Here is a 27,809-nt window from a genome sequence, read left to right on the forward strand (position 1 = left end):
AAACAATGGAATTTTTCCCTAAGAACAGAATGTGTTACATTTACTGCTTTTCCCAATGGCAGCGAGGCCTGCACTGCATGGAGCTGGCGTGCTGTGGCAAGTCCGAGCAGTGACAGGAGAGCTGGCGTGGACTGCAACAACAGCTGCTGCAGGCACAAGGCAAGGAGCTGTGCCATGGGATCAGGGGAAGCCAGAGGGAAACACTGCTCTCTGGGGAGCGTTAGACAAAGCAGGAACGTGATGGGTACACTAAGGAGCATCTGGTGGTAGCTGTACGGCTAATGCCTTGCTGACTCAGGGGAAGCACGCAAGCTCAAACCAGAATGCTCTACAGTCCTCAAGGTAGAAACCAGATGCACTCAGATGCTAAGAAGGAAGAGGAAGAGAGCAACAAGTGGCTGGTGGAAGTGGGGGTGGCAACAAGCCTTTTATCATGTCTATCACAAGCACTGTGCAGTAGAAAGTGTTCAACAGACACTAAGAGTAGATCCAAAACTCAAGTGATGACTGTTTCTGGCTCAAGGAAGGTGTCTCACCAAGTCTTTTTTATGTAATGGGCTGTTAGCTCCTCTGGGGACTTGTTTTCTATTTATACGCTTCATGTAAAGGAGTAATATATGAAGCATACTGCTGCCTAAGACTTAATGGAGCCGACGACATAAAAAGAACAGGACGCTGATCTTCCATCATTTCCTACAACATGAAGAAGTATCTGGATGCAGATACACATGGCTTAGTCAATTTGCACTGTGTCATGGTTGTGTGATGCTCTAAAAACAAACAAAACCCCCCTCATCCCAAAAGCAAAACAAAAGCACACCAACTAATGGTTTGAAACTTAGTAACACAACTGACACAGCTTTGCTTCCTTTCAGTGTTACATTTTTAAACCTACAGGTGAAATATACTTTTACATGCTGCGGCTCCCTTAGTAGATGCCCTCTGAGCATTTGAAGCTTGAGAAGCAAATAGCAGGCATCAAGCCCATGCCTTTCTGGCATGAAACTCTTATTAGCAGACTAGCCTTACTAGCCTTTAATTTACAGTTTTGCCTAGTGGGTGCATGTCAGCTCCACTACAAGGAGATTTAATTAGTCTGTAATTTCACACTGCAACACACCAGCTAGACAGACCAATGAAGAAGGACCATGTGTGGGACTGCAGAGCAAACTGCAGATTTGTATTATCTTGGAAGCAAGAACAACTGCCATGTCCAAGTCAACTTGCACTAACCACTGCAACTGTAACATGAATAAGAGAATAATACACAGCAAAGTGCTAAACCCTTGTCCATACCTGAGATACAGAAGGTCGAGGAGGCAGCGCAGGTGGTGGTGGGGGCAGCCAGGCAGACCTCACAGCTGAAGAGTGAGAAAAGAAGATCAAAACCCAAAACAAAACAAATAAAACCATGTTATATTAATTCCAAATATAACCAGAATTAATTTCCATTATAATTCCTAGTGAAGAGGCAGTATTCAACATTGTAATAACAGAAACTAAACTGGATCTTTATTGAGCAAAACCTTGTTTGAAAGAACTTCATGAGTAGTGAATGAGTAGTGATTTAATTGCTGTAAAACCCCATGATGTTATGATAAAAAGCAGAGATGGAAGCCAGTCAGCCACAAAAGCTGGAGCTAAAGCAATCCACTTCTAGTTACAGAACCCCAGAGACAGGGTCTACTTGTCCTTGGGACTTTGCGCTTTGTCATTAACATTATTGCCTTTTAAAAAAGCAATGCTTTAGCATCCAATGCAGACATCAGCATTCACTCCAGATAAAACACACTATGTGATGGAGCGCAGCCTTGAAAAGAAAACATCTCCCACAGAATTAATAGGACAAAAGCCTAAAAAAACCAAAAAGAAATCCATTCCTTTGGCTTTATGTTTTGTATTTGCATGTTATTACTCATTGGAGGTACTTCAGAGGGAGAAGAAGAATAAGGGGAGGACGACAAATCCTAATGGTTAGTTCGGGCCCCTTTAACATAACACTATGTCAGCTTCTAGTCTGAGCCAGCACAAAGGGAGAGAGGGGGAACAATCATGTAGGTCCAGCCATTGTACTTCTCAATTTCCTTAAAATACCCAAAATCCCTCATGGGACGGAACTACAGGACAGATGATGGCTTCCAAAGGCAGCTGCAGAGAAGAGGACTAGGAGGGCTAGGCTACCACAGAGACACCAACCAGGACTGGTGGGAGTCCTTAGGTGGGTTGCCCTCCCCAAGCTCCTGTCCCAGTGAATGCTCAGCAGTTGCACTGGCAAAGATACAAGTCAGTCCATCTTGCACTGCACTGGTGGTTATTTGTATAGCAAAAAACCCCCAACAATATTAAACTTAGAAATGCCTTTTACCACAATAATGCTAAGCAAGCAATTACATTTATACACTTTTTATTTCCATGCATATTTTAAAAAGCCACAAAGACCATTATGAGCCTTGTTATAGCTTAGCTGTTTACATATTTTATACACCAAGTCTAAAAATGTCTATGTGGTTGAAAATACAAAGACAAAAGCTACTAACCATTAAGGACAACAGTGACATGAGAGTAAAAAATGTGTGGGTGAAGACATTGAGAACAGTCGTATTGACTACACAGAGCTATAAAGAGGCTTATAATACATTGGGGGGTTTTTTCCACCTTCTGTATCATCATCTCTTGAATCAAAATGAAGCTTAATATCACTCCAGACAAGGCCAAAGAGAAAGGCTGAAGAATTAAAAAACAACTTAAGTGAAGCAAAGGAGCCACTAACACACCTACAGGTGTAAAAGATTTGAAAAAACATGGTCATTAGAATCCCTTCACTTGTGTTTAGTTAGCTCTGTTCATAAGACCAGTCTAATACCTGCATGATATCATCACTACATTCTCCATCTCTTCTGCACAATTGATCTTTAGAAAGGAACAGTGGAGTAAAAAACCTTCCTTTCCTTTAGTCTGAACTTCAGGTTATTAATTCATGTATCTGAGCACCAGCAGTGGCTTTGGCAACTGTAGTTGCCAAAACCAGTATTTGAAACCACCATCTAACTCAAACCCACTGCACTCTGAAGGTCCATCAGCTGTATCCTGTAAGAGCAGACTAGTATGTACGCTCAGCATGACACGTTTATCTTCAGGAAACCTTGTAGGAGCTGTGTGCAACGCTCCATGGAAAACACCTGTGTGCACCTCACCTTCCCACCACCACCAGTGACTGTCACCGCAAAGGTATCACCTCTGCTCTCAGGTCACGGGGGAGCACGAGTCATGCACTCTCCTTAGCAAGCCCCTGGTAGCCCAAACATGAAGCTACGGCATGCACTGCTGCCATGAGCATGGGGGTCCCTGGGAAGGGGCACACGGAGCCAGGGGTAGTGGTGCTGCGGGCAGGCACCAGCCCCAGCAGCTCCCTCAGCCCTTCCCAATAGATGGAGCCCTCGCCAGGGCCCATCAGTTTTGTATTTGCTGGTTTACACTCTGGCAGGCTCTCAAAAGATTTACTGCAAAAGCTGCATCCATTGAGAACTCGCCTCAACTTCAGTTGTCGGGGATACAGCCCTTGTTCCCTGATTCTTCAAACCCAGCGATACACACCTAGGAAAGCAGCAGTGCAGTCTTTACAGAGAAAGGTGCTGGGCTTGTGGGAAAAGTATCTCTTGAAGTGGTTGCACACATTGTGAAACTCCACAAGTCTCCTTGGATTTGGCCCAAAAATTCCAAAGGGAAAAATTATTTTCTAGCAAGTTGGTCAAATAAAAAAAGAATAAAATACCACCACACCAAAACATCATCTCCAAAAACCCCTGCTTCCTCAGCTTTCAAAATACGACATAAATGAATTTAGCATTGAAGTAGTTAGATGCTTACACCATGTGCATTTGACCCAGTTTCCTCTTTTTAATCCTGAAAATTCTAACTTAAGCTACTCATGAAATATTCATAAAATTCCTGCTGTTGCAGAACATCTTTGGCCTGTTGTTGGAAGGAAATCATGCTTATGCAAGCACAATTGCTAGACAAAAGTTAGTTGACTTTCGAGGACTCGTAACAACTTACAAAAAAAAAACCTCACTTCTTTTTCCCCACAGGGCAATGAAAAAAAATTTAATGACAGATGCTGCATGCTTCAGCCTTTTCTAGTGTCACTACCCTAAAAGAGTATTAACAGATACTCATAGCTTTTTTATGTGTATCAGCAGGTGACTTGTACTATTAGGCTATTCCAGAATACCCTCCTTCCCTGGGAGACTGCCCCGCAAAGATCAGTTCCTGCTGTTAAGAGATGGCATTGTTATGTTAGCTCAGAAAGCGAACACAGAGAGAGGGGGAGTTCTGCTTCCAAAATGAAAGCAAGTACCCCAGGACTGAGCGGTGAACAGAGAAATGTATTTCTAGGTGCACACCTCAGAGCCTGGATAAGCTGCACAGCATTGCTCTTTGAAAACAAGTCTTCACACCCTGTACAAAAGCAGAGGGAGCTGAGGGAGCAGGATGGACCCCACACAGATCGCCCAGTTACTGAGCAGCTTGCTGGCATTCAAACCTAAGTGAGCCATGTAGAGCAAATCTCAGAGATAGACTGTGGAAAGGCCATACAGGTACCAGTAAAAGAGATTTAAGTATATCCAGTATTCATGTCACATGTATTCCTGTAAACGATAGCATTTTCACACACTAGTTACTCCCACAAAGATAGTGATAAGGCTTTCAGTTAAAAAAATCATGGCTCTCTACTTAGCATGTTTACACTTTAAGGCAGGTTATCTGCATGAGAAGCTTCCAGGACCATTTTTCTGCCCTATTTCGGCAATCACAAAGGTCTGACAGCACTAATGGGACACGACACTAGATACCCCCCGCCAGATTTTCCAATCTGAAGCTAGATTAATATTTTAAAACAAACACCAGGCCATAACTGTGCACTCTGGGAACAGGCCATGCCACCCTATCTGGCCACACCACTGCCTCCAGCCTCCCTAGCAGACAACACCAACCCTCAGCATTTTCATTACCCATGGCAGTGAAAAATACCAATCATGGCAACCATCCAGACAGCCCCTTTACTTGACTTAATAGAGCTAGGAAGAAGAGACCACGGAAAAACAAAGTTACCGTAGTCCAGTCAAACCTATAGGAAGTAGGTCTTTAGCTCACCAGGCACAGCGGCAGAGGACACGAAAATTTGGGTAGAACAAACGTGGGTTCTTGGGGGATGCTTTAGAGCAACCTGTAAGAGCATCGTGCTGCATCTGTCTCCCTCAATGACAGTCACTTGCCCTCTTGTTCCTTGGTATTGAAGAAAACTGCCATAATACACGGAGCTTCTGGATGCACGCTGTTTTTTAAAATTATTAATACTGGAACAGCAGCATACAATATCATACTTCCTGAAACACTTCCATGTCAGATATTCATTTTATTTCCATTCTTTGCAGTTGTCTTCCTTCTCAGTTGTACATCTATCACATTACCCTGGGTATCACCTCAGACAAATTAAAGCTTTGCATGAAAAAAAAACGTTCTCCTTTTTCTCATCTGAACTGAATACGTACACGAGTAGTGTCCTGAAAGAAGGGTGGTTTCCCCAGGTCAAGGGCCATTTTGTACCTTGCTAGCCAAAGTGAAACTAGATACCACCTACCAAAGGAGCCTGACCTCATCTCACATCAAAACCCTGCACACCTTTCACCCCATGATCAAAAGGGCACCCAGAGTTTGGTCGCTCCTCTTATTTCTCAGCTCACACAGAGGGTACAGCCCCAAGCAAACCCAGCCTAAATCCAGGCTGACCTGGATCCAGGTGACCTAAACCCAGGTTCTTGCTTCCCCACCACCAGCCCACCCCCCTCTTCTGCAACTGGGTGGGGACCACCCAGGGTCTTAAATTGGGAGAAAACTCTGACTGGGTTCCTTAGAGTCTGGCTGAAGTGTTTGGTAGTTTTCAAGTAGAAGCTACAGCACTGTTGGATCAAGGGAGAAGCTTGTTGCATGGCAGATTTACACCCGTTTATGCTGCTTCAGAGTGCTCAGCTCCCAGATCTGGTTTAACAAAAGACCAACCAGTTTGTTTTATCAGGAAGCAAAGGATCTGCAATACTGAAAACAGTTCAAAAAAGCCAACAGAACAAATTATTCTCCAGTTCCTCAAACGACATAAGGCTTCGGTTCCTTATGTATTTTGGAAAGCTGACATTTTCACCCTTCCACCCTGACACTACTTTGGAGAAGTTTTTAGATACTTTCCCTGCTTCTGTTGCCAAAGGCAGACCGCAGAAAAGTTCTGTGTCTACGCTGGTTTCTGTTTACATTTGTCTTACAAAACCTCCCTTCTTGTTCACTGAAATTGGTACTTGGATATTCCATAATACTGATACCGTTTCCTGCACTCCATTTATTTACATTCACCATTAGCAAGGGGATTGTGAAACAATTGTTTTTCAAGAGATCTGATTTATTAATTCACACTACTATGTCTGCAAAAAGTTGCAGCAAGAAAAAAAAATTCAAAGCTGTAGCCAAGAATGTAAATTTAATGAAGGATTCTAGTAAGGGAGTTGTGAAATACCTATTTACCGAGAGAGCTGTTTCAATAATTCTTATTAATGCAAAAAAAAAAAATTAGACTCCCAATATTAATTTTGTTACCAGGTTTGTAGAAAGACTGCAGAAAGCATCACTAGTGACAGAGTAACCTTTCTTCTCACAGTTAGTTTTGGGAACCTGCTCAGAGGAAAGCTTCATGCATCACAGCAGGTGATACACACCCCTGGATATCACAGGCACACTCTTGTTACAGGTGTGCTTCACGTGCCAGTCATACAGAACATCATTCATACCTCAGTTGTGTGGAAAATTATCCAAGTACTTGCCAAGTAATTAGAAAGAAATATAGCCAGACCTTAAGCAATTAATGCTTCTGCACCATGAATTTGCAGGTGTGACTTCACTTAGGACCCTGGTGTACTTACATATTTGATGGGTCACTTTCATATCAAACAAGCAGGACACCGTTAGAGGTGTGTTTTATGATGCCTTTTTTAATGCCCTATCCATAAAACTCAGCATGTTTTAAGTAAAACCTGTAAAACAGACTTTTTTTAAAACTCCTATTTTCTGTTTTGCATCACACATCTACATCTGTATTTTCAGCTTTCTGTCCCTCGTTTTCCCTAAACCATTTCATTTTCTAGTTACTGTTTTCCCTACCCCTTCCTTTTCTGTGTGTTTCTATCTGGCAATTGTTTATGTGTTTCTATCTGGCAATTGTTTCTGCCTTCTCCCTCCCCCGTTAAACAAAAATACTCACAATTTTGCTCCCTCTGGCTTCATGTTTAGCTTCACTCCACCCACAGGGAGGCACAGTCCCTCCACCTACTTCTCTCAGATCCACGCTGCCAGAGCTTCATACCCCCTGGAGATGCCAGTGGGAGTGCTGGAGGCTCCAGTACATGCCACCTGTGACCACTTCCAACACGAACACCTCAGAGCAGGCACACGGGACCCGGGAAGAGCAGTGGGCTACCACACACCAGCCCTTCAGTCCCACTGCGGCTCAGTCACTTCACGACATCTGCATCTCTGGGGTCTCCCCCACAAGGGAGACAACTTGCCCCCTCTGACCCGACCCCACACCCCCCCACAGCCCCGTTCCAGATGAGCAATAGCAGACCCTCTCTTGTTTAACCTGTAAAGCTGTTCTATGACTGACTAACGTTTTTTGCATGGAACAGAGTAACCCACATGGGATCATGAAAATAGGTCAGTGGGGCTGGTAGGGCCAGTTGAGAACATTTCAAGCTTAACTATTTTCAGTAGAAAAGAGATTTTGCATTAAAATTTCATTTTTAACAACCTGCAACAGAATGGAAACAAACTGTAAACCATTCCTCAATTCCAGAAAGAACTAAGATTAGAAAAATGGAGAAAAAAAATCATTTAGAAGAAGTTTCATTTACACAAACTGTCAAGAAACAGTTTCACTTGAAATGCTGGCAAGATTTACCCCAGTCTGCATACAAGTACTCTTTGGACTGAGCCCCTAGGGATAGACATAAACACTTAAAATCTAAAACCGCAGAAATAAGTTGCCCCATCAGATTCCTATAATGTAATCACCATTCATCCATTTATAAGCTCCCTGTTTTTTTCTCCAGCCTATTCAACCTTAATTATGTCCTTGTCCAGTTGGGCAAAGAAATAAGTTGCATAGCTGTAAACACACAAATCCTTCATTAAAAAGTTCTAAAAGGCTGGGAGGCGTAAAACTCTTCTGTTCAAATCAGAGGGAAGGCATTCATATTTTATTCAGAATAAGCTCAGTTCAATGATCACATACAGATTGTAAAGGGGAACAGGGCTAGAAGAAAACAGCAGCTCCAGTAACAGATCAGGAGCTAAGTCCCAAGAGAAAAAAATAAAATCCATTCCACGTTTAAAAAAAATATTTTTGCAACATTTATGTTAAGAAAGCATGTCACATTATTTTCATTGCAGGGATACAGTGTTGGAGCAGAATATGAACAGCAGCTCAATTTTGTGTTCTCTATGGTTTATGCATAAAAGACATTTTTAATTTAAATTACAATCGCTGTTACAACCAAAGGTTGTTATAACCGAAGGTATTAACTTGACTCTACACTCTTAATGAAGCTGGCAACATTAGAACTCTTCTGTACTGTGCAAATGATATTCAGTGAAACGGCATATTTTGCTGATGGTATTTGCCTTTATCACTACTCTAAAATAAAGGTCCTTCAAAACTACCATTCTCCTAATTTAATGTTTTGTTCTGATTAATCAACTCAACGCAGTAATACGCAAGATAGCATAGTGCTACAGCATGAGTGAAATCCAGCTCTATTACCCAAGAAAGTAGTTGGATTTTACTAAATCAAGACCAATACAAGAGCAATGAGAGGAAGTGGTCCTGAAAATTAATTACCTAATTAAATTGACTGTGATCTAAATCCAGCATAAAAAAGGACATTACTATTCTAGGTTCCCTTTGTCACTTCAGCTTTGAAGCAAAACGTTAGTGAGAAACCTGTATTTATGGTAACACAAAAAACACAACCCCCTGCATAACCCCTTAAAAGCCTGCCTTTAGAGACCTGCAGACAGCTAACCTCAATAGATAGAAATATTTACTAGCAAATAGTTAAGCATAAAAGAATACAGAAGATAATGCAGTAATCATACTTACCTAGGTTAAGTTTGGCAGGATTTTTAGTACCCAGTTCCATGTCCCCAAAAGGGAAAGTTACCTGCATTGGGCTCACTAAGCTAAAAATACGATGTAGCTGAAAACAGCTGGAAACAGTATTATAGTTACTATTTGGACCTGTGTATGACAAGGTGTGATCAAAATGTGTATGACAATGGAGCAACAATCATTTAAATTCTCCAAATCTTCTTTCCCATACAATTACAAAAGCATTTTGTTACGTGGACTGAAAACATTTAGAAATATATAAAATTTGGTTGTGGTTGAGCAAAAACGAAAAACCAAAGACATCTCAACACACGCTTACTGTTCAGAAGTCTCCACACTTGGCAAATAAAACCCACCAAGTCTGTACGTTCAAGGAAAGGTTGTGCTAATTGAATGAAGATTTGATGAAGGAAATAATAATGAAGAGTTTTCTTTAAAGGTATGAAAAAAGAGGATAAAATGTGATGCTGAACACCAGTCTTCCTCTAGCACTAAGAAAATTGAAGGGTGCAGAAAGAAGTTTGTACTGACAGAGTCGTATGATAAAAGTACCACTTTAAACTGTGTGGGAAACGTGTATATGAAGGAATACATAAGCAATAAGTGTGCCCGCACATATCACTTACAGGAATGCTGACGTACACCAATACATCTGTTCCCTTCTTCCTTTTCTTTGAATACTACACTTAAGAGCACAGGGAACACTGTCTTGATTGGCAGCCACCACTAGCTCAGCAGAGGTAAGCAGAGGTTACAGATCTGACTGTAGTTAATAAAACATCATCTGTAACAGAAAACACTGCACTTACAATAAAATGCTGAGCTGTGTCAAGTCTGGTACTTAACACCTCCCATCTCAAGAAGGAGAAACCCCAAAAAATACTAGCCCCAATGTTGTTGGCTGAAACCAGCACCCCCAAAGGAGTGAATTCAGGTTACAGTGAGTATTGGCTTACAAGCCAACATAAGAAATGGTGCCTGCATTCCAAGCATTCTTCGCTGCAGGCACAGCCGCAGCAGGAGGCAAGTTTCAAAAGCAAATAAGCGCTGAAAACCTTCAGTCAAAAATTCATTTGTAAATAGTTATATGGCTGTTTTGGTGAATTACACAGAGATGTTAGATCTTCTTCCATATCAACATGAAAGTACACTGTTTATGACAATTTTTTTGTTGTTTCTTCAAAGCAAATTCTCTTTTCCAAACAAGTATCCTCTGTTCAACAGAAACGTTAATTAAAAGAAGTTATGCAATCCAGAAATGAAACTAAATGGGAAGTAAAATGTATTTCAGAGGCATCTGTATCTGCCGCTGCCAATAATTGCCCAGAAGTAAATTCTTTAGTGGTTGCCTTGGGCAGAAAATATAACGGAGCAAAACGCTAGAATACAAAGTATATGTATTTGCGTTTCCATACTTAAGCTGAGACTTGCCCCAGTCCCTGAGTTACCCCAAGTCAGACCCTAGCTTACTGCTACTGCTGAGGATAAAAGGTGGCGGGGGGCCTTGCTGCAGGACCCTGGGCTCCAGCTGCACCACTTTTCGCCCCCTCAATACCTGCTCACTCACCCAGGTCACAAGACAGAGAGAAGGGAGCACAAGGAACCCCAGAGAGCAACTAATTCTGCCAACAACCTGGGCGAACACTGCAGGAAAGCTTTGCGGGCTTACCCGGGGAGCTCTTGACTTGTACCTGACCAGACAGCGGGCTAGAGAAGAAATGAAGATGTAAACTAGGTGAGGTACACATTTAAAATGACAATTTTGTTTCTGCTTAAAACCTGCTGTTGTCTTTCCAGGAACACATACAACCTAGACAAGTATTTACTTAATATGTACGCAGGCAAAATGCCAGAGGTTATATATTCAACAAAATAAATACATTGAGAATCTAGCAGTACTAAATTCTTTTCAGATGCCAATATAAAGATTACATGCTTATTTAAAAAAAAAAAAAAAAAAAAAAAAAAAAAAAAGAAGAGACTTGTCTCTTAACAGAAATTCACGTATGGACATTTCAGAAGGTGGAGCCTTTCAGTAAGTTCTCTTGGTTTCTTACGTCTTTCCCGAGTATCACTAGTTACAGCGTCCCAGAAGAGTGCTGCATCATAGTATGAATGAAGGTGCCTCCTTCAAGTGCAGTTATGTCCCAATTACAATTCTAAAGCACAGTTTCCGTGGTTAATGCATTGCTGGACATCCCAGCCATCACAGGTAAATGCTTTCTGTGTATACTTGCCAGGAGAGGGGCAATCAATGGCAGCAAACGTGATATATCAGTAGTAAATGAAAAACAAAAATAGCCCCCCAAAAACCCGTGCTCACAACAAAGATCTGCCACACTCTTTGGCTGAATTTACTCGAAGAGACATTTTTCTTTTTCTGGCCTTTAAATATGAAATAAACAAAGAAACGCTCCAAACCACTCATGGCTTTACAATTAAAGAAGTGATACCTATAGATCAACGTGACCAACAAGGAACTGAAAATAAAACTCACTACTACTGAGCACTCCTTTGCAGGCAGGGGAGTAGATTATCCACCAAACTCCCAAAAGCAGAATTATTTCTGAACAAGAATTAGTAGAACAAAACATAATGTACCAAAATGGGATTATTCTAATCATGTTGGATATACCCTGAAAGCTATTAAAATGGTTGGTTTTTACAGTCTGGTTTTCTGTACTGACACTAGGCAATATGGTGGTGCTAGAAGGTGTGGTCCTTCCAGCTGATTTTAGTGGTTCAGCTGTGACAATGGGACTATATTTTAAAACCTAGGAAGAAAGGCAGAAAGAAAACCTTTGCTTTAGCAAAAATTCTGTCAAAAGTACATTAGGACAGAAAGTAATCAACCGACCTGTGGATAGAAACACATCAGGTTTGATATTTATGTCAGGATGTATTATCCCAATAACCAAGAAACCTAAATAGTATATTGCCACCACGTCATCTGTTTGTAAATACGTAACTGTATCTTTTCTGATGGCAGACGGAAATTATCCTAACTTCATTTTTTATACTATCAGCAGAAAAAAGAATACAGCTTCTTGTTATACAACTGTGTATAATTTACTTCACGCAAACACACACACATTTTTTGGGCAAGGCTCTTTGGTTTAAGATAACAGTGTTCAATGCCTCTGCCTTCCTACAAACTACCTTTATAGAAAGTGAAAAGTGCACCTTGGAAGAGTCTGGCTCCAAAACAATGACCATTTGCTCAGGAAGAACTGTGTCTAGATGAAAAAGGTATCCAAAAATGATGAGGCTAGAACTTTTACTGAAAAGCAAGATCAACAGGGAAAAGAATGAAAAAAAGGGATGAAAGTGATCAAAACAAGAGAAGCAGGGAAAAAAGCAGCTGTATAAAATCCAGCCACACCACCCAAGCTGCAGAAGACAACAACAGTGACTGGGAGAATGAAGAACAACCCACTGTTGGAGAAGATCAGGTTCAAGACCATCTAAGGAACCTGAAGGTGCACAAGTCCATGGGACCTGATGAGATGCATCTGCAGGTCCTGAGGGAAATGGCAGATGAAGTGGCTAAGCCATTCTCCATCGTATTTGAGAAGCTGTGGCAGCCCTGGAAGGAGGGAAACATAACCCCATTGGTGAAAAGGGTAATAAGGAAAACCTGGGTAACTGCAGGCAAATCAGTCTCACCTCTGTGTCCAGCAAGATCATGGAGCAGATCCTGTGCTAAGGCCCATGGAAAATAAGGAGGTGATATTGGTGACAGCCAGCATGGCTTCATTAAGGGCAAATGGTGCCTCACAAATTTGGTGGCCTTCTACAAGTGAGTTGCAGCGTTGGTGATTAAGGGAAGAGCATCATCTACCTGGACTTGTGCAAAGCATTTAACACTGCCCTGCACAACATCCTTGTCTCTGGAGAGACATGGATTTGATGGATGGACCACTTCATGGATAAGGAATTGGCTGGATGGTCACACTCAAAGAGTTGCCGTCGATGGCTCAATGTCAAAGTGGAGACGGGTGATGAGTGGCGTTCCTCGGGGACCCGTGTTGGGACCGGCACTGTTTAACATCTTTGTCAGTGACACAGACAGCGGGATCGAGTGCACCCTCAGCACGTCTGCCAGCGACACCAAGCTGTGTGGTGTGGTGTGGTCAACACGCTGGAGGGAAGAGATGCCATCCAGAGGAACCCTGACAGGCTTGAAAGGTGGTGCCGTGCAGACCTCATGAAGTTCAACAAGTGCAAGGTCCTGCGCGAGGGTCGGGGCCATCCCAAGCACAAATACAGGCTGGGTGCAGAGCGGATTGAGAGCAGCCCTGAGAAGAAAGACCTGCGGGTGCTGTCAAACAGAAAGTTCAGCACAGCCCAACAATGTGCGCCTGCAGCCCAGAAAGCCAACCGCATCTTGGTCTGCACCAAAGGAAGCCTGACCAGCAGGTCAAGGGAGGAGGTTCTCCCCCTCTACTCCACTCTGGTGAGACCCAACCTGGAGCACTGCGTTCAGCTCTGGAGCTCCCAACATATAGAGGACGTGGACCTGTTGGAGTGAGTTCAGAGGAGGGCCACGAAGATGATCAGAGGGCTGGAGCACGTCTGCTATGAAGACAGGCTGAGAGAGCTGGGCTTGTTCAGCCTGGAGAAGACAAGGCTCTGGGGAGTCCTTCTAGCAGCTTTCCAGGACCTAAGGGGTGCCTACGAGAAAGCTGGAGAGAGACTTTTTACGAGGGCATATAGCAATAGGACAAGAGGGAAGGGCTTTAAGCTGAAAGAGGATGGATTTAGATTGGTTTTGAGAAGAAATTATTTCCTGTGAGAGTAGCAAGACACTGGAACAGGCTGCCCAGAGGACCTGTGGATGCCCCATCCCTGGAAGTGTTCAAGGCCAGGCTGGACGGGGCTTTGAGCAGCCTGGTCTAGTGGAAGGTGTCCCTGCCCATGGCCAGGGGGCTGGAAGCAGACAATCTTTAAGGTCTGTTCCAACCCAAACCATTCTCTGATTTTAAGTCACATTATGAATAGGATGTTGCAAAATAACAAGTATTCAGGGCTTAATGATTGGAAAAAGTGTGCACATGTTTCTGAAAATATGACTTCCAGTGCTGGCATTTTATTTCAAAGTAGAGCAAGGTAAATGCACCATGGTACTTGGATGCACTGGGATGGGTTGATTTAAACCCCTCCTTCTGATGATGCAGATTTATTTTAATTGAAACTCTTCTTTGGGGTGGGCTACAAATTGTTTAACAAGTTCTTCCTTAAACCCTCCCAGGCTGCGAATTGCTCCTTATTCTTTCACAATGAATATTTACATTTTTGATATAAAATCTAACAGCTCTGTTAAAGGAAGACAACCACCATGAATATTGAGCATTGCCACCAGGGGACATTCAAGAAAGCAAAAAATTACTGGCAAACATCCTGCAGGTACAGGTGGAAGGTGAACCTCTGGAAGACCTTCCACATTTCTGCAATTTGGTAGCAGACTATACTTCAGGATTTGTCAAATGTAGAGCCACTTTTTGTTCCAACTATAAATAGCCATAAATTTGAACTGAATATGGTTAACGGTAGAAGGGTGAGCAAAGCACTTTCTTTTTTTGCAAGCAATCAACTGCCTACCCTTACTTAATTGCCCCACTTATAGTGAGGAAACCCTCCAAAAAGTATTGATAGGACAAGTTACCCTTTCCTGCACTCACTGTAACACTGTCAGTTTGTTAAGTTGTCCAGAAGAAATCATTATGTTACTTCAAAAGGAATGGTGACTTTCAAAACTATCCATTTCAAAAGCAAGATGTTAATTTTCATTCACAGAATGACTTCTTTGAGAATTTGCATTCTCCTTTCATTTGTGTTCCAAAAGAAACTTAAATCCAAGTTAATTTCCTTCCAGTTATACTTTTTATCAGGTTTCTGAGAGGATTTGCTGCCTTGGAACATGTGTGCTTGGCTGTGTTTGGGTTTTTATTTTGATGTATAATGATATCGAAATTGGAGGCAAGAGATCTCTAAACAGGAACCACAGTCGAAGATCAGGAATTGCTTCTCTGTGTAAGGGAAAAAAAACCACAAATGTTTATTCCTGTTGAGTTTTAGGGTTCAGCACACACAGCAGGCTTCTTGAATTCTCTCTGGTGTTTGCACAGTCCCATACGGCAAGAGGTGAAACCCTTTCTTTTCTACTCCAACAACCACATTAGAGAGCCCAATTAAAACATTCCTTGACACAGTCAAACCTTGGCTTTCTTCTGAAGCATAAACATGACCATGTTTAACCTAGTCCTTGAGTCAGATGATTGGTGTGCACCACATAAAGCTCTCATCTGTTTCAAGGACACTGCTAAAGCACAGCAATGCTAGGTGACCGCTGCCCTGAAGAAACAGCTCCTCTCTCCACCGCTCACTGTGCGAGGCAAGAGGAACACTCACACACTGATGTGCTGGTCAGCCATTTTCTTCCAGTTCACTCTGGCTGCTATTCGACATTTTCTTTCTCTCCCCTCAACATGCACCCATGGCAAAAGAAATTGCCCTTTCTTTTTATTCAAAGAACGGTTTCTGATTGCCTCCATGCTTATGGTAGACTTTAACATCAAAAACGTTTGCTCTCTTTCTCCCAATTTAAACATTAAGGGTTTTCCTCCTGCTTCTGAACTACAAAAAGTAAATAGTAATAAAAATCAAATATATTGTAGTTACTGATGAGAGTTGTCTAAACAGCCAGACTAGTTATAAACAGTCAGTGATGACAGACTGCCATATGTTAAGCTTCCCATTATCACGCCAGAAAACATTATGATCACCTTAATTATAGCAACAGCCATTTTTCCCCTCAGTGGCAACGTAATGCAAAAGTGCAGCTACTTCTGTTCTGCAGTGTATTACCGTTTATAGCAAAGGCGAGCGTGTGCACATATTGTCAAGCATTTGTGCAAACAGATCAGGTTGCCAAGTATGCAACTAACCTAAATGGTCTCAAAAGGGGGAAAGAAAGCAAACTTTACCTTGTGTGTTTTGTTGAAATATTTTGTTCAGATCCAAAGAGGAAGCTCTGGAATGTGATTTCTGTGGCCTTGGAGGTGGAGTAGGGGGCTCTTCTCCCTTTTTCATTGCATCTTCTATTGATGTGCTAGAATAGGACCTAAGGAAAAAAGGGGAGGGGGGAAAGGCAGAACGTATTTTATTTCAGAAAGTAACTTTAAACAACTACAGCATATAGTACCTAAAACCATGCTGACCGGAACTCAGATTCATGGTGGAAATTCCTTGCCCTAATAACTAAATGTTCCCCATTATAACAAGACAGATTTCTTTGGCAGCAGAGGAACCTATACAAGGAACACATCATGCTTACAGGGCTAGTATTTTTTAAAGCATTTTATATCACAGCTTCAGGCCTTCTTATGTAACTAACCATCAAGAGGATAACTGTTTTGAATAAACCTGAGTAAAATTCCACCCCCCATGCCCCTTACAGCTTCTGTCGCCTTTCCCAGCCGTGAGGGTAGTGTTTATATAGGTACAGCTTCAACCTACCTCTTGCCAAGTACACATTTTGTAAGCTACAATACCCTAACTATTAGAGTAATTTTTTCATAGCAAACAGTCATTGAATTCTGGAAAATCCAGAATAATTAAGTGGCTCCAAAGTGACCAAAACTGGTCAAATACATGGCTCAGTACATCTTTTTCGGCTCTTCCACATCACATAAATCCCAATGCAGCGCATTTGCTAAGAATTTTGATTTTGCTGAATAGTGTCCAATATTTTTCAGCTGTTATAGTTACCAGCTTTTCTGCAAGAGCGAGAGCTTTGTTCAAAATGAGCATTGACAATGTGAGATGTTACACTTACTGTAACACATTATGCATGACAGGCAAGACCAAAAACACATTCAAGTAGAACAGAAATAACTCCCACTAATGGGAAACGGATCATTTTTTTGCCAAACAGGCTGCTGTTAGAAAACAGCTCTTTAGCAGGACAGACATTTGGCAACGCTGATCCTATGTTTCTGATGTAAACTCTAATAAATACAGGAGTGAGAGCCGTAATTGTTTCAAAATTTACATGTGACAGAAAAACCTCCACTGATGCTGAATTTTTTTGTCTTGGTGGAGTTTTGAATTCCATAGCCTTATCGTATCAGACCTAACCCTACTCCCTGAAATAGATGTGAGAGCTTTGAATCAGGATCTTAAGGTTTTATACTTTTACTCTCCATATTGTGCATTGTATATTTCACTTGTATTAAAACTGTACAACCGAACAGTTCAAGATTTTCAAATATGTTTTTTTAAAGATGGAGTAAGATAGAAGCTGCCAGGCAAAAATATGCCTGTCCCAGCAGTGCTAACACAGAGCTCTATGACAGTGAATCATTGCTAGCAGCAGGCAGACCTGGCACCTAAAGTCACGTAAGAGTCCACAGCTGAGAATCTGCACCAATTAGGCTAGAAAGCCACACCGCAGAGCCAAAAGCTGTTACAGACTTGAATCATAGCCTCTGGTGGTCAAGCACGCCTAAGGACAGAGACCCTCGAGGTTACAGAGCCCTCCAGGCTACAAAGAAGCACAGCAGAAGGTCTGAGTTCAAGGATGCACTCAGGAATCTTCAGTCAACTTCTGCATTGAAGTAGTGACATACAGTCAGGTGCAAGACAGTCATATGTGACACAACAGTCACATTCAAGGGACTTTTTGTTTAAACACTTGCTGTTTTATGCATTTTGACACAAAATACTTTTTACATGTTTTGTATATTTGCAGTTTATGATTCAGTAACATAGCAAGAAAATCTAAAATGGTATGACAACTAAAAAGCCTTGGTTAGCAGCAGAAAAAATAGCATGTAAGGCAGTTTTGCCTTCCTGGATGTAGGCCCTAAGAACAGAGGATTTCAATCTTCATTTATCATGCTTATAGCTGATCCTCTCTTATTAGCAGGCTCTGACAAGCTTCTAAGGAAGGAGGGAACTCCTGATTATACTCTCATTACCCAAGACACAAAAAAGCTAAAACGAAGCCCTCTAACTAGCACCAAAAAAAAAGTTTGAAGGTGAATACACGACACAGCTATACACCAGAAAGGTAAACAGTCAAACTCAAACAGATAATCCATTTATAAATTATATTTTCTGGCACAGGCTTCCCTTTTCTTTCAAACATCCAAATTCAGCAGGTGTCATTTCTAGTGCATGACACTAAGTCCATTAATTTTTTCCATCACAGACCAACCAGCTGCAGTCAAGTACATGCATGCCATTGAAACGATTCGATTCACTCACCCACATCCGAGAACTGAGCTACTATTGCTGCTTCTGTGGTAGCGTGCAGTGTCTCCATACATAACCACTGTGCAGGTTCCAACAGCACAAAATTGCTGAGAATGGTCCCCGCAACGGGGTGGTCCCCGCCGTCCCACCAGGACACTCGTGGGGCTGGGCTGGAGGCAGTCACCTCCTGACAAGGCAGCAGGGCTGGCCAGACAGGCTAAAGTCCCTGTGTCTCATGATCAGGGATCACAAGGCCCTCAGGCAGTACTTATGTAGGGTCTGTAGCTTACAGATCCCTCCTGGTAAATCTGTCTTACCTGAGCTGTACCTCCAACACAACGCCAATTAAAAAAAAAATAATTACAAATGCAACACCAGTTCTTACACCTTCTAACACCAGAGGAAAGCATGTCTTCTCTCGAAATAGAAATGAAAGCAGTACCTGGATCGTGGTCTGGCTTTAAGTGCATTAGATTCCTGAGCAACTGGAACAGAAAAGAAAAAAGAACCACTAAACCATCATATTTTAAATAAATGCCTTTAGCTGCAGAATCAGTCTTCATTAAAATATGTGTTGCAAATGTGGATGTGAGTGCGCCCATCCCACATGAGGAACAGGGATTGATTTTCACTTCTCCTTCCCCTTGGTTTTTTGTAGTGTGTGAATGTCCTAAGAATTCAAACACCCACATGTAGTCAGACCTTCACCTTTTAATTTGGTTACCAGAATGCAGGAAAAGCAATAGGCCTGACAGCTCTGCCCTGCACTCCTGGATGTAGCTGTGACAAAGCAGCACAAGGAATAGGATAAACTTGCCACAGAAAACATCTTACTCCTAGCCCAGATATCTATTAGTTGTCCTGCCTCCCAAAGCACAAAGGTTTGTGTCCTTCCTAAATACTTTAACTAATTACTATAAAAGAACATCTTCTTACCATCCATAGAAAAAATCAGCACTTCAGGTTGAGACTACTTGCATTTGGGAAGGAAAAATATTTGAAGGTAGAAAGCTTCACAGGCTAAGTGTTGATCAAACACATTTCTATCAATGTAAAAAATCTGTTTCTTTTGTTTGGATGAATTCCAAATATCCTGCTACATGCAGGCTGTATGTGATAGGAAAACAACCGTGCTGACTTATCTTCTCTGGGTAATTCCTTGAGGCTGTTCCTTGGTTTACACAGTCCTTTTGTGACTTTTCTGTTACTCTCCTTACTAACATCTGATAATTTTGAGAAAACATATCTATGCGATTGCTTTCAGACTCAGCCCACTGAGATATCCTCAAGGTATCACAGCAGCATGAATGATCCCAACACACATGCAAAGTGAATCCTTGTACTTTTTCCATTATTCTCCTAATCAAGGTACAACGCTTAAGAGAAGCGAGCAGACTGGGGGGAGGGATGGGGGAAAATAATTCTCAGTTTCTCACTTCCTTCAGATATACGCCTACTTTCAAGTCAGACATTTATCACCAGCTACTCCACAACACTACCTGAGAATACAACAGAACCTCCAAAACGCAGAGCAGGAGCTATCTGTGGCGGCAGATGGCAAATGCTGACTTTTTAATGGCTGCCGCATAGAACCTCCATAGGATGTTTAGGCTCACAGAAGCATATGGCACATACAGCCACATACTTTGTAAAAGAAACCGCTTTCAGGGTCACGTAGTGCTAGTTGGTGCTTTGGATGGAATAAACCCAAATGCAGCTGGCAGTGACACAAGTGACCACTTGTAACCCAAGCTCTAGTAGGTTATTATCACCACCAAACCAGCTCACAGTCATTCCAAATTTCTGTGCAACAAACTCTTCCTAGCAACTAAGGGAGGGAGAGGCAATTATTATTAAAACATGCAGTGGTGATAATCCTCCTCTCTCTCTCCGTGTCGAACTCCCAGAGAATACAACTTCAGACACTGCTTCCCTACAGCCATATGACCCAATTTTTCCAATGCTGCAATTGCTGATCATTAAATTACATGCACAATTATTAAATATATGCTACTGACAAATAGGAAGTATAAATCCTTTCCAAGCTAAGCCATGTTTAAGAACCTTCAATTTTTCCTTCTTTTATTGAGGCCATAATTCTGTTCGTACTTCTTTTAGAAAACCTTTCATCTAAAAACCTGCAGGTAAAACTGACATTCAAATTCTCCAAGGACATCTTGTTGAGGTAAATAGGAAGGCACATAAAGAAGAGAGAATCCCGAAATGACTATTAATAAAAAAATGATAGCAATAGAATACTGCTGCCAAGGATTTTCTTTTAAGCTTTTGAAAAATCAGGAAATTCAAGGCTACATTTACACAATACTCAGACTTAGCTTTACCCCTCAAAAGAAGTAGTATAATAATTTTTTTAAAAAGTAATTATAAAGCAGGTAGTTCATTATTGGGACATACAAATAATTGTGGCAGGATTCCCACAAAATGTGTAGTTATTTTGGTATGCTCAGTCTGTGCATACTTTGTGTTTGAGGCATAAGTTTATACACATACATGACACAATCATTCAAGACTATTAAAAACTATGTATTCAGTTCATGAGTTTGCCATATTTCTATTGCTATGGATAAATAAGCCTAACTTACATGAAACTAATAAAAACTTAAAGCTGTTGACTAAACTAATACATTCATTATTTTAAAGTCTGTATGGTTCCGGAGTAGTAAAGCCTGATGAACTCAACAGCTTGGTCGGCGCTAATTAAAGTCACACGATCACAAACTCTTGTATTTGCTCATTCACAGGAGAGTGTGAAGGTTCCTGTTTTCGATGTTTAACTGCTCCCACGCCCTCTTCCAATACAATTTCATTTTAACACTCCATCTTATATTCAGCTGATGACTCCTTGCTTTACAGCTGAAGACTGGGTGGAAAATTGTACCACAGAAGGTGCAAGTATGCCATGTGGCTAAAGAATCATCCCAGCTGAGTTTTCATCCTGAGGGTTAATGATTACAATGACCTTTCAGGATTGCTGACCAATACTGAAATAACCACTCCATTACTGTGCTGTATCTAGCCCCCTGGATAAATATTTTTACTCCTAACATCAATTGTATCATGCAACCTGAGAATGTGCTCGCTTGAGCCTTTAATGAGCAGGACAGCATGGGTGAAACCCCTACAATGACAGGAGTCATCACCATGGGGTGAAACTCTGCCATTGCCTCCCTTGGTATACAAACACCACTGCTGGAGGAGCACAGCAGCACCGGGAAGACCTCCCTGACTAAGAGATGAACAACATAGGGAAAAGATGTCAATGGCAAAGGAGATGTGCAGGTGACAGTAGGGTTTTTCCTAAGCATACCAAAAGTGGAATTACTGAACTGAAAACAAAACTCCCCAGGGCACTCCTGGGCAAAACCAGGGGGAAGGAGAACATAACTGAAAATCGTGCAACCAATCTCCTCTCCCCCTGAGAGGGAAGTGTAAGAGAGTGTGTCTCTGTGTGTGTCTGTGTGACAGAGAGAAGGAGAAGCAGCAATCATTTGAGAATAGGAGCTCAAGATAGGAAATCTGGCAGCTGCCAAGTGTTTGGGAAGAAGCCAGGAAAAAGAGAGGTGGGAATTGAGGCATGCAGCTGTTGAGCAGCCATGAATAAAACAAGCTATAAGGCAAAACTGCTGTGACAGACATGTGGGGTCCGTTTTCTTAATCAAGGATATCTTCACTAGTTAAAACATTTATGCAAAAGGAAAAGAAAGCAACTCCAGATTTTAGCTTGGCTGGGACCAGGGAGGACTTGCAAACGCTCTTACCACTCCAGGGAAGAGATTAGCACAGAGGAATGCAAGGGAGGTCTGATGAACTGAACAGAATGCATGGCAAGTTTCTGGAGCAACTAGGTAATTTTGACATATGCTGTTCCAGAAATAACATTTTCCATTATGACAGGAACAAGGAGTGTATGTTGGAGTTGGAGAGAGAAAAATCAGGAGTGGTTTCAACAAAGAAACACCCCCGAAACAAAAGCTTGCGTCATTGCTGTAAGTGCCTCAAGGTCTGTGTTTCCAATATCTATCCTTTAACTCCTTGACAGAAAATATGAAAGCTCAGTTTTCACAAAGAAATGGGCCACTTCAGACTAGTTACCGAAATGTTACACAGTTACTCCATACTTTAGGGAGAGATTTTACCAAGAAGTACAATATTCATGCTCTTTCATCTTGTTTGTAGCACATAAAACCTTCAGACTCCTTAAAAAAATGCTATGTTAAAAACGTTCCCCGCACGTGAAGATCATACACTAACCATGAGGGAAAGAAAGCAAGAAAACCTTTTGACAATCTAAGGTAGTAATTAATATTTATCTTGCAAGTAGTAGTCATTACGAGGTAAAAGCTAAATTCAGTAGCAAAACAGTATAAGAGCAAAAGGATCTTTAAAAATTAATCAAATTACACAAATCTAGGCTTATTGTGCTATAAAATATTTGATCAAAATTCTTACAGAAACAACATGAAATTTTTTTCTTCTCACCTGTTTTCACAGTCAAGTGCTGAAATTCCTTTGGTATTGTTTTGAGCACAGTGCTTACTTTAAGAGCTTGATAAAAAAACCAAAACAATGAGAATTACTTTGAGTACATGCAGGTAAAATCTACACATATCAGCTCAGGGAAAGGAGCATCTAAACCGGTATTAGAACATCTAGTAACGCCAAACATACTTAAGGAAAAGTAGCCGAATACTCTCAGAACACCCAAGCACTCAAAAAAAGCAACAATTTCTAAGAGCACAAAAGTCAAGGACAGAAAGGCCTATGCCCAAATTGTCAAATAATCTTAAATTCTGAGAATTTGGGGGTTGGAGTGCCTAAAACCATGGATGACTTCTACTTCAGAGATGTAGCACTCCCACACAGACAGCAGCTGGCGACACTTGGCAGAGCTGGGACTCATCTCTCCCAAGTTACAAATCTGGAAAGCCAGGACACATGAGACACTGGCTGCTTCTGTCAACTCAGAACTCACCAGCCTGCCCCAGGGAACGTCATATGGCACCGACAGAGCAGGGATTAACATTTAGGAAATTCCAGTTTTTGGGCTTATTCCACTTCCACCGATGCCTACATGCATCCTTTATTAATTACTTTCTTAAGGTGTTCTTAATGCACTATAGCATATTTTCATATACTGTAATATACAGTATTATAAATGATGGCTTGGAATGAAGTCTCTTATCTCCATCTGCCTTTATCAAATAAAGTGTGGGAAAGGTCTGGTTCTCGTGATCCAGTTCTATTTACATTATGTTCCACATTTAACTGCATTACAATCTGACAGATTTACTTGTATAGTTTTGAAAATGCAGAAAAATTTGCTTCTGTAGTCCTGAACTACAGGTTCTTGGCTTCTGGGGAGATTTCAGTCCGAAGAGCAATCCGCTTTTATATTTGTCAGAACAGCAATAAATGGTAGAACAAGAGCATTCGTTTTTTGAACTGAAAAGACAGGAATTTATGTCATAAATACAGCAAATATTCTGCCCTGAAGGACTGTATGTACCAAAGCAGGCTCCCATCTGACTTACTGTCAGCTACAAAAAACAAAGCACAAGTTCTTCATCTAAACAGGTACAAAAAAAAAAAATAATCTCTTAGTAAAAGGTAAATCTTTCCTAGACATTTCAAAGCAATAACCTTCAAGGTTCAAGTCCTGCTTTGGTTCATTATGAATTTTACAATAAAAAAAAATCTTGTCAACAAAGCATTAATTTCTTGGAATACATTGAGTCATCAAAACGTTTTACAAACACCCATCACCTCTGACAACCTTTCTTTGAATCAGGGTCACTGGCAAACTGCCAAACACTGTCACACCTGCCTGTGGAAGGTGATTCAGGAACATGGACTACCTGGTCTCACAGCTCTGATGCAACTGTAACATGTGGCCAGCTGGGAGGTCATTTTTTTTTTTTAATTAATGTATAATCCACAGCTCTGAGAATGAGACAACAAAATACCCACAACTGTTTTGTTTCCACAACCAAGAGAATGAATGACTGTGTGATGAACCAGTGCCTATTCTGGAAGCTCTAGAAGTTACTGAGTGGAAAAAGAGAAAGATCACTTCAATTTCACACGACTTGTTGCTGATGGATTTCAAGTTAAATAAATGGATCAAGTATTTTCAATCCAGTTTGTCCAAAACTTTTGTTTTGCAAGAAAATGTAGGGAATTCTCGTTTTTCAAGAAAGCCAATTTTGAAGTGTTGCCATTTCCTGCAAGAAGAGAAATCCAAAATTTGGCACAATATAGTCTTTACTCTTACAAAATTCCTAATAACAATAATTACAGCTTTATTTAAAGTAAGTGCAATATTAATTGCCTCAGGACTAGACGTATTTTAGAAAATGGATTTCATATCATTCACATATGATATAACTAATTTTGAAGGAAACCTATCCACTTACTTGTCTTCAACTCAGCTGCTGTCAATGAATTGTCTGTAAACTTAAAGCAACACATACCCAGCTTAGAAATTAAATATACCATTGCTTCTGTCATCAAATATATAGGATTATTAAAACCACACAGATTTTAACCCATAATTAGGCAAGGGGAAAGTTAATTATTTCAATACCTTGTTTGTCATCTTTCTTTCCATCTTGTAACAGGGCAGAGTTATCAGGTACATCTTCAGCTGATGTTTTCTTGAAGAAAGAGGATTCATTTATTATACTGATCGGTACAGCTCACACATTTCCACAGTCAAATATTTAAGAACACATATCAACACAAATAAAGGTGATATTCTCTCTTGCACTGCAATTTATTTTGTCAGATAAAGAAACATAGAGGACCTACAGAAAGATGATCTAACTCTGCTTTTCAAGGTACAGCAGTTCCACACCTGAAATCAGTTAAAAGCAGCAGCTTAACAGTAAATCACAAGGAGCTAAGAACTATATGCAAGGAGAGACTTCTCAGAATAGCGCCATGTCATTCTGTATGCTCTCTTCTCTTTGCAACACCTGCGTTTGGATTGAGGAAACCTTCTCCAGCCCCTTCACAACATCCATTCTCCGAACAATCTCTCTAGCCAAAACTCCAGTTGTGCAGCAGAGCCCAGTAGTTCTGCATTTAAAGTCTTCCTGCTGAGGTGGCTGCTCCTTGAATGACTCTTTTCTTTCAACACGTAGTCATTGAGATGTGAAAAACAAATTTCATTAGCCTGTCTGTTGGAGGCCTATTCAGGCCTCTGATAGGACAACAGGGAACGTCTCCCTAATCTTACTCCTTAACTTTCCTTTATTTCAGCAGTGACTTAACAGACATTTATTGTTCTTGCAGCTTCTGCTATGTAGCTCAAAAGAAGGAACCAGGAACAAGTTCTACCTCCATTATCTGCAAGAACAAGGATACACTCTCCAACCAAAAGAACAATAAAGCAAATGTCAGAAACCCCAAATTTCTCTAAATATTAAGTGATACTGTTTTCTTCCCAGGGAGCATAGAAGAGGTTGGACTGAAAAATGGCCTGAAATACACTGGGCCTAAAAAAAAATTATCAACTGAGAAAAAAAGATTCTGTAAATACTTAAAAAAATTATCTCAAGTCAGTAATTCAAGAACACCAAGCCTAGAGTAAAGGTCTGCAAGATCTGTTTTATGTAGATGCCCAAGGGATCCCTAATGCTTCTGGGGAAGCACCACAGCAAAAGCATGGCTTGAGGACTCTAAAAACGTATGAACAAAATACTTCACACTCATGAGTAGCCCTACGTGACACTCTGAAGTAGAGCATCAGACTAAAGATCTAATTCAGGTGCACGCTTGAATCAATGGAATGACTCTTACCGATTTCGATGAGCTGTGAGCATGACATTTCTGAGGGAGTTTAGAGCAACCCAGCCAGTCATATTACACATTTAGTGCAAAATCTTGTGTGAAATCTTGTATTTTATCTTTTCGCTTTTGGCAATGAGAAAGCTTGTGGAAAAAAGCCTAAGGAAGTGTGTGTGTGGAGGGGGAGACCAGAACCAGCACAGGTGACAAACTTGAGGAAAACAAAAGGAAAGACAAAATATCCTCGGTTAACAAAAAGCAGTCATCCTTGTCATTTAAGCACAACACGAACAGTCCTTATGTGTTTTGCAAGTTCACCAAAGCCTAGCATTCCAGTGACCTGTCTCTTGCCATTATTTTCTTTAGGGATGCAATCAAGAACTGTTTCCATTATACTGCAGTACTGTAGTTCAGCAGTCAGTCACAGTAAAAATGGTCTTCTGCAATGAAATTAAACAGCCAGAATGGATGATAGGTGGAAAGCAACGAAGACATGGAGATAATGCGTAACTGATTGCATTGATAATACAGTATTTTTAGTGTAGCGAGCAAGTATCTAAACTACATTTCCTCAAGTAGCCAAGCTACAAATTAAATTGCAACAGTGAGTTACTGCACTTCCCACAGAGGCAGAAGAATGGGAGATTAATTACTGACCTTTCAAATGATACTCATTCAGTGTATTAATTCCGAACATAAAAGCACCAGTTGAACAAACAAAAAAGTCAAGTCAAAATCATTCCCAAATCAGTTTTGAGAAGAAATTTTATACTCCTTTAATCTTGGATAACAAAGAATCAAAATAACAAGGCCTTGAAATAAACCAAGAGCTTTGCCCTGCATGTCTAGGACCCAGTGAAGAAATGGAGCAAACCCAGTCAAATTATTGTGATATAGTCAGGAAATAATATCTGTGCTTAGCCAGCAGGCAATCATGCTACAGATTCTTCTTTGTTTTCAAGCTAGCCATAAAAAACCCTGATTCTGCAGAACATTCTGCCACCTTGCAGAGCCTAGGAACGGAGCAGAAGATCCAGCTGTTTCCCCAAGAACATTATCCGACTACAAAGGCAGCACAATAACCTCCAGGTTATTGGCAGTTACGGTGAGAACATCTCAAGAGGAGAGCGCAGAGATAAGGCAAAGGAGGTCTGAAAGCTTAACTGCTGACATTCAAATTAAACTTAAAATGTGAGATTTGGTTTTTACATTTCATGCTGTATACCTACTATAGTTATTTAATTATTATTATAATATTCCTACTATTATCATATCCACCACAGCAGAAAAATCTAAAAAGAAAAAAAAAAAACCCCACAGAATTTAATTGCTTAGGAAATCATCTCCTAGATTTATCCTTACTCTGCACATACATTCAAGGACCACAAACAAGAAGAGCCTAAAAACCAGACAGTTAGATTATAAAATTGTACTGGTTAGGTAAATAAAATGACATTTTATTTCTAAGAAACACAAGATGACTTAGAAATCTTGCTTTCAGAGCTTTCTGAAATATACACTCTAACCCACA

General features: G+C 40.9%; 1 protein-coding gene across 5 annotated transcripts in view; it reads right to left on the bottom strand.

Annotated features, from left to right (window-relative positions):
- The window catches only part of REPS2 (RALBP1 associated Eps domain containing 2), a 104,250-nt gene that overhangs the window by 22,001 nt on the left and 54,440 nt on the right, over nucleotides 1–27,809 (bottom strand). For all 5 annotated transcript variants that reach the window (XM_080377147.1, XM_080377148.1, XM_080377150.1 and 2 more), the window contains 5 exons: nucleotides 25,074–25,143; nucleotides 22,970–23,035; nucleotides 18,912–18,954; nucleotides 16,198–16,334; nucleotides 1,297–1,361 (listed from right to left, as the gene is read on the bottom strand). In XM_080377147.1, the coding sequence (XP_080233273.1) occupies nucleotides 1,297–1,361; nucleotides 16,198–16,334; nucleotides 18,912–18,954; nucleotides 22,970–23,035; nucleotides 25,074–25,143 (381 nt within the window). The remainder of the gene's footprint in view (nucleotides 1–1,296; nucleotides 1,362–16,197; nucleotides 16,335–18,911; nucleotides 18,955–22,969; nucleotides 23,036–25,073; nucleotides 25,144–27,809) is intronic.

This window comes from Falco punctatus (assembly GCF_963210335.1).
Source record: "Falco punctatus genome assembly, chromosome: 2".
Lineage (NCBI taxonomy): Eukaryota > Metazoa > Chordata > Aves > Falconiformes > Falconidae > Falco > Falco punctatus.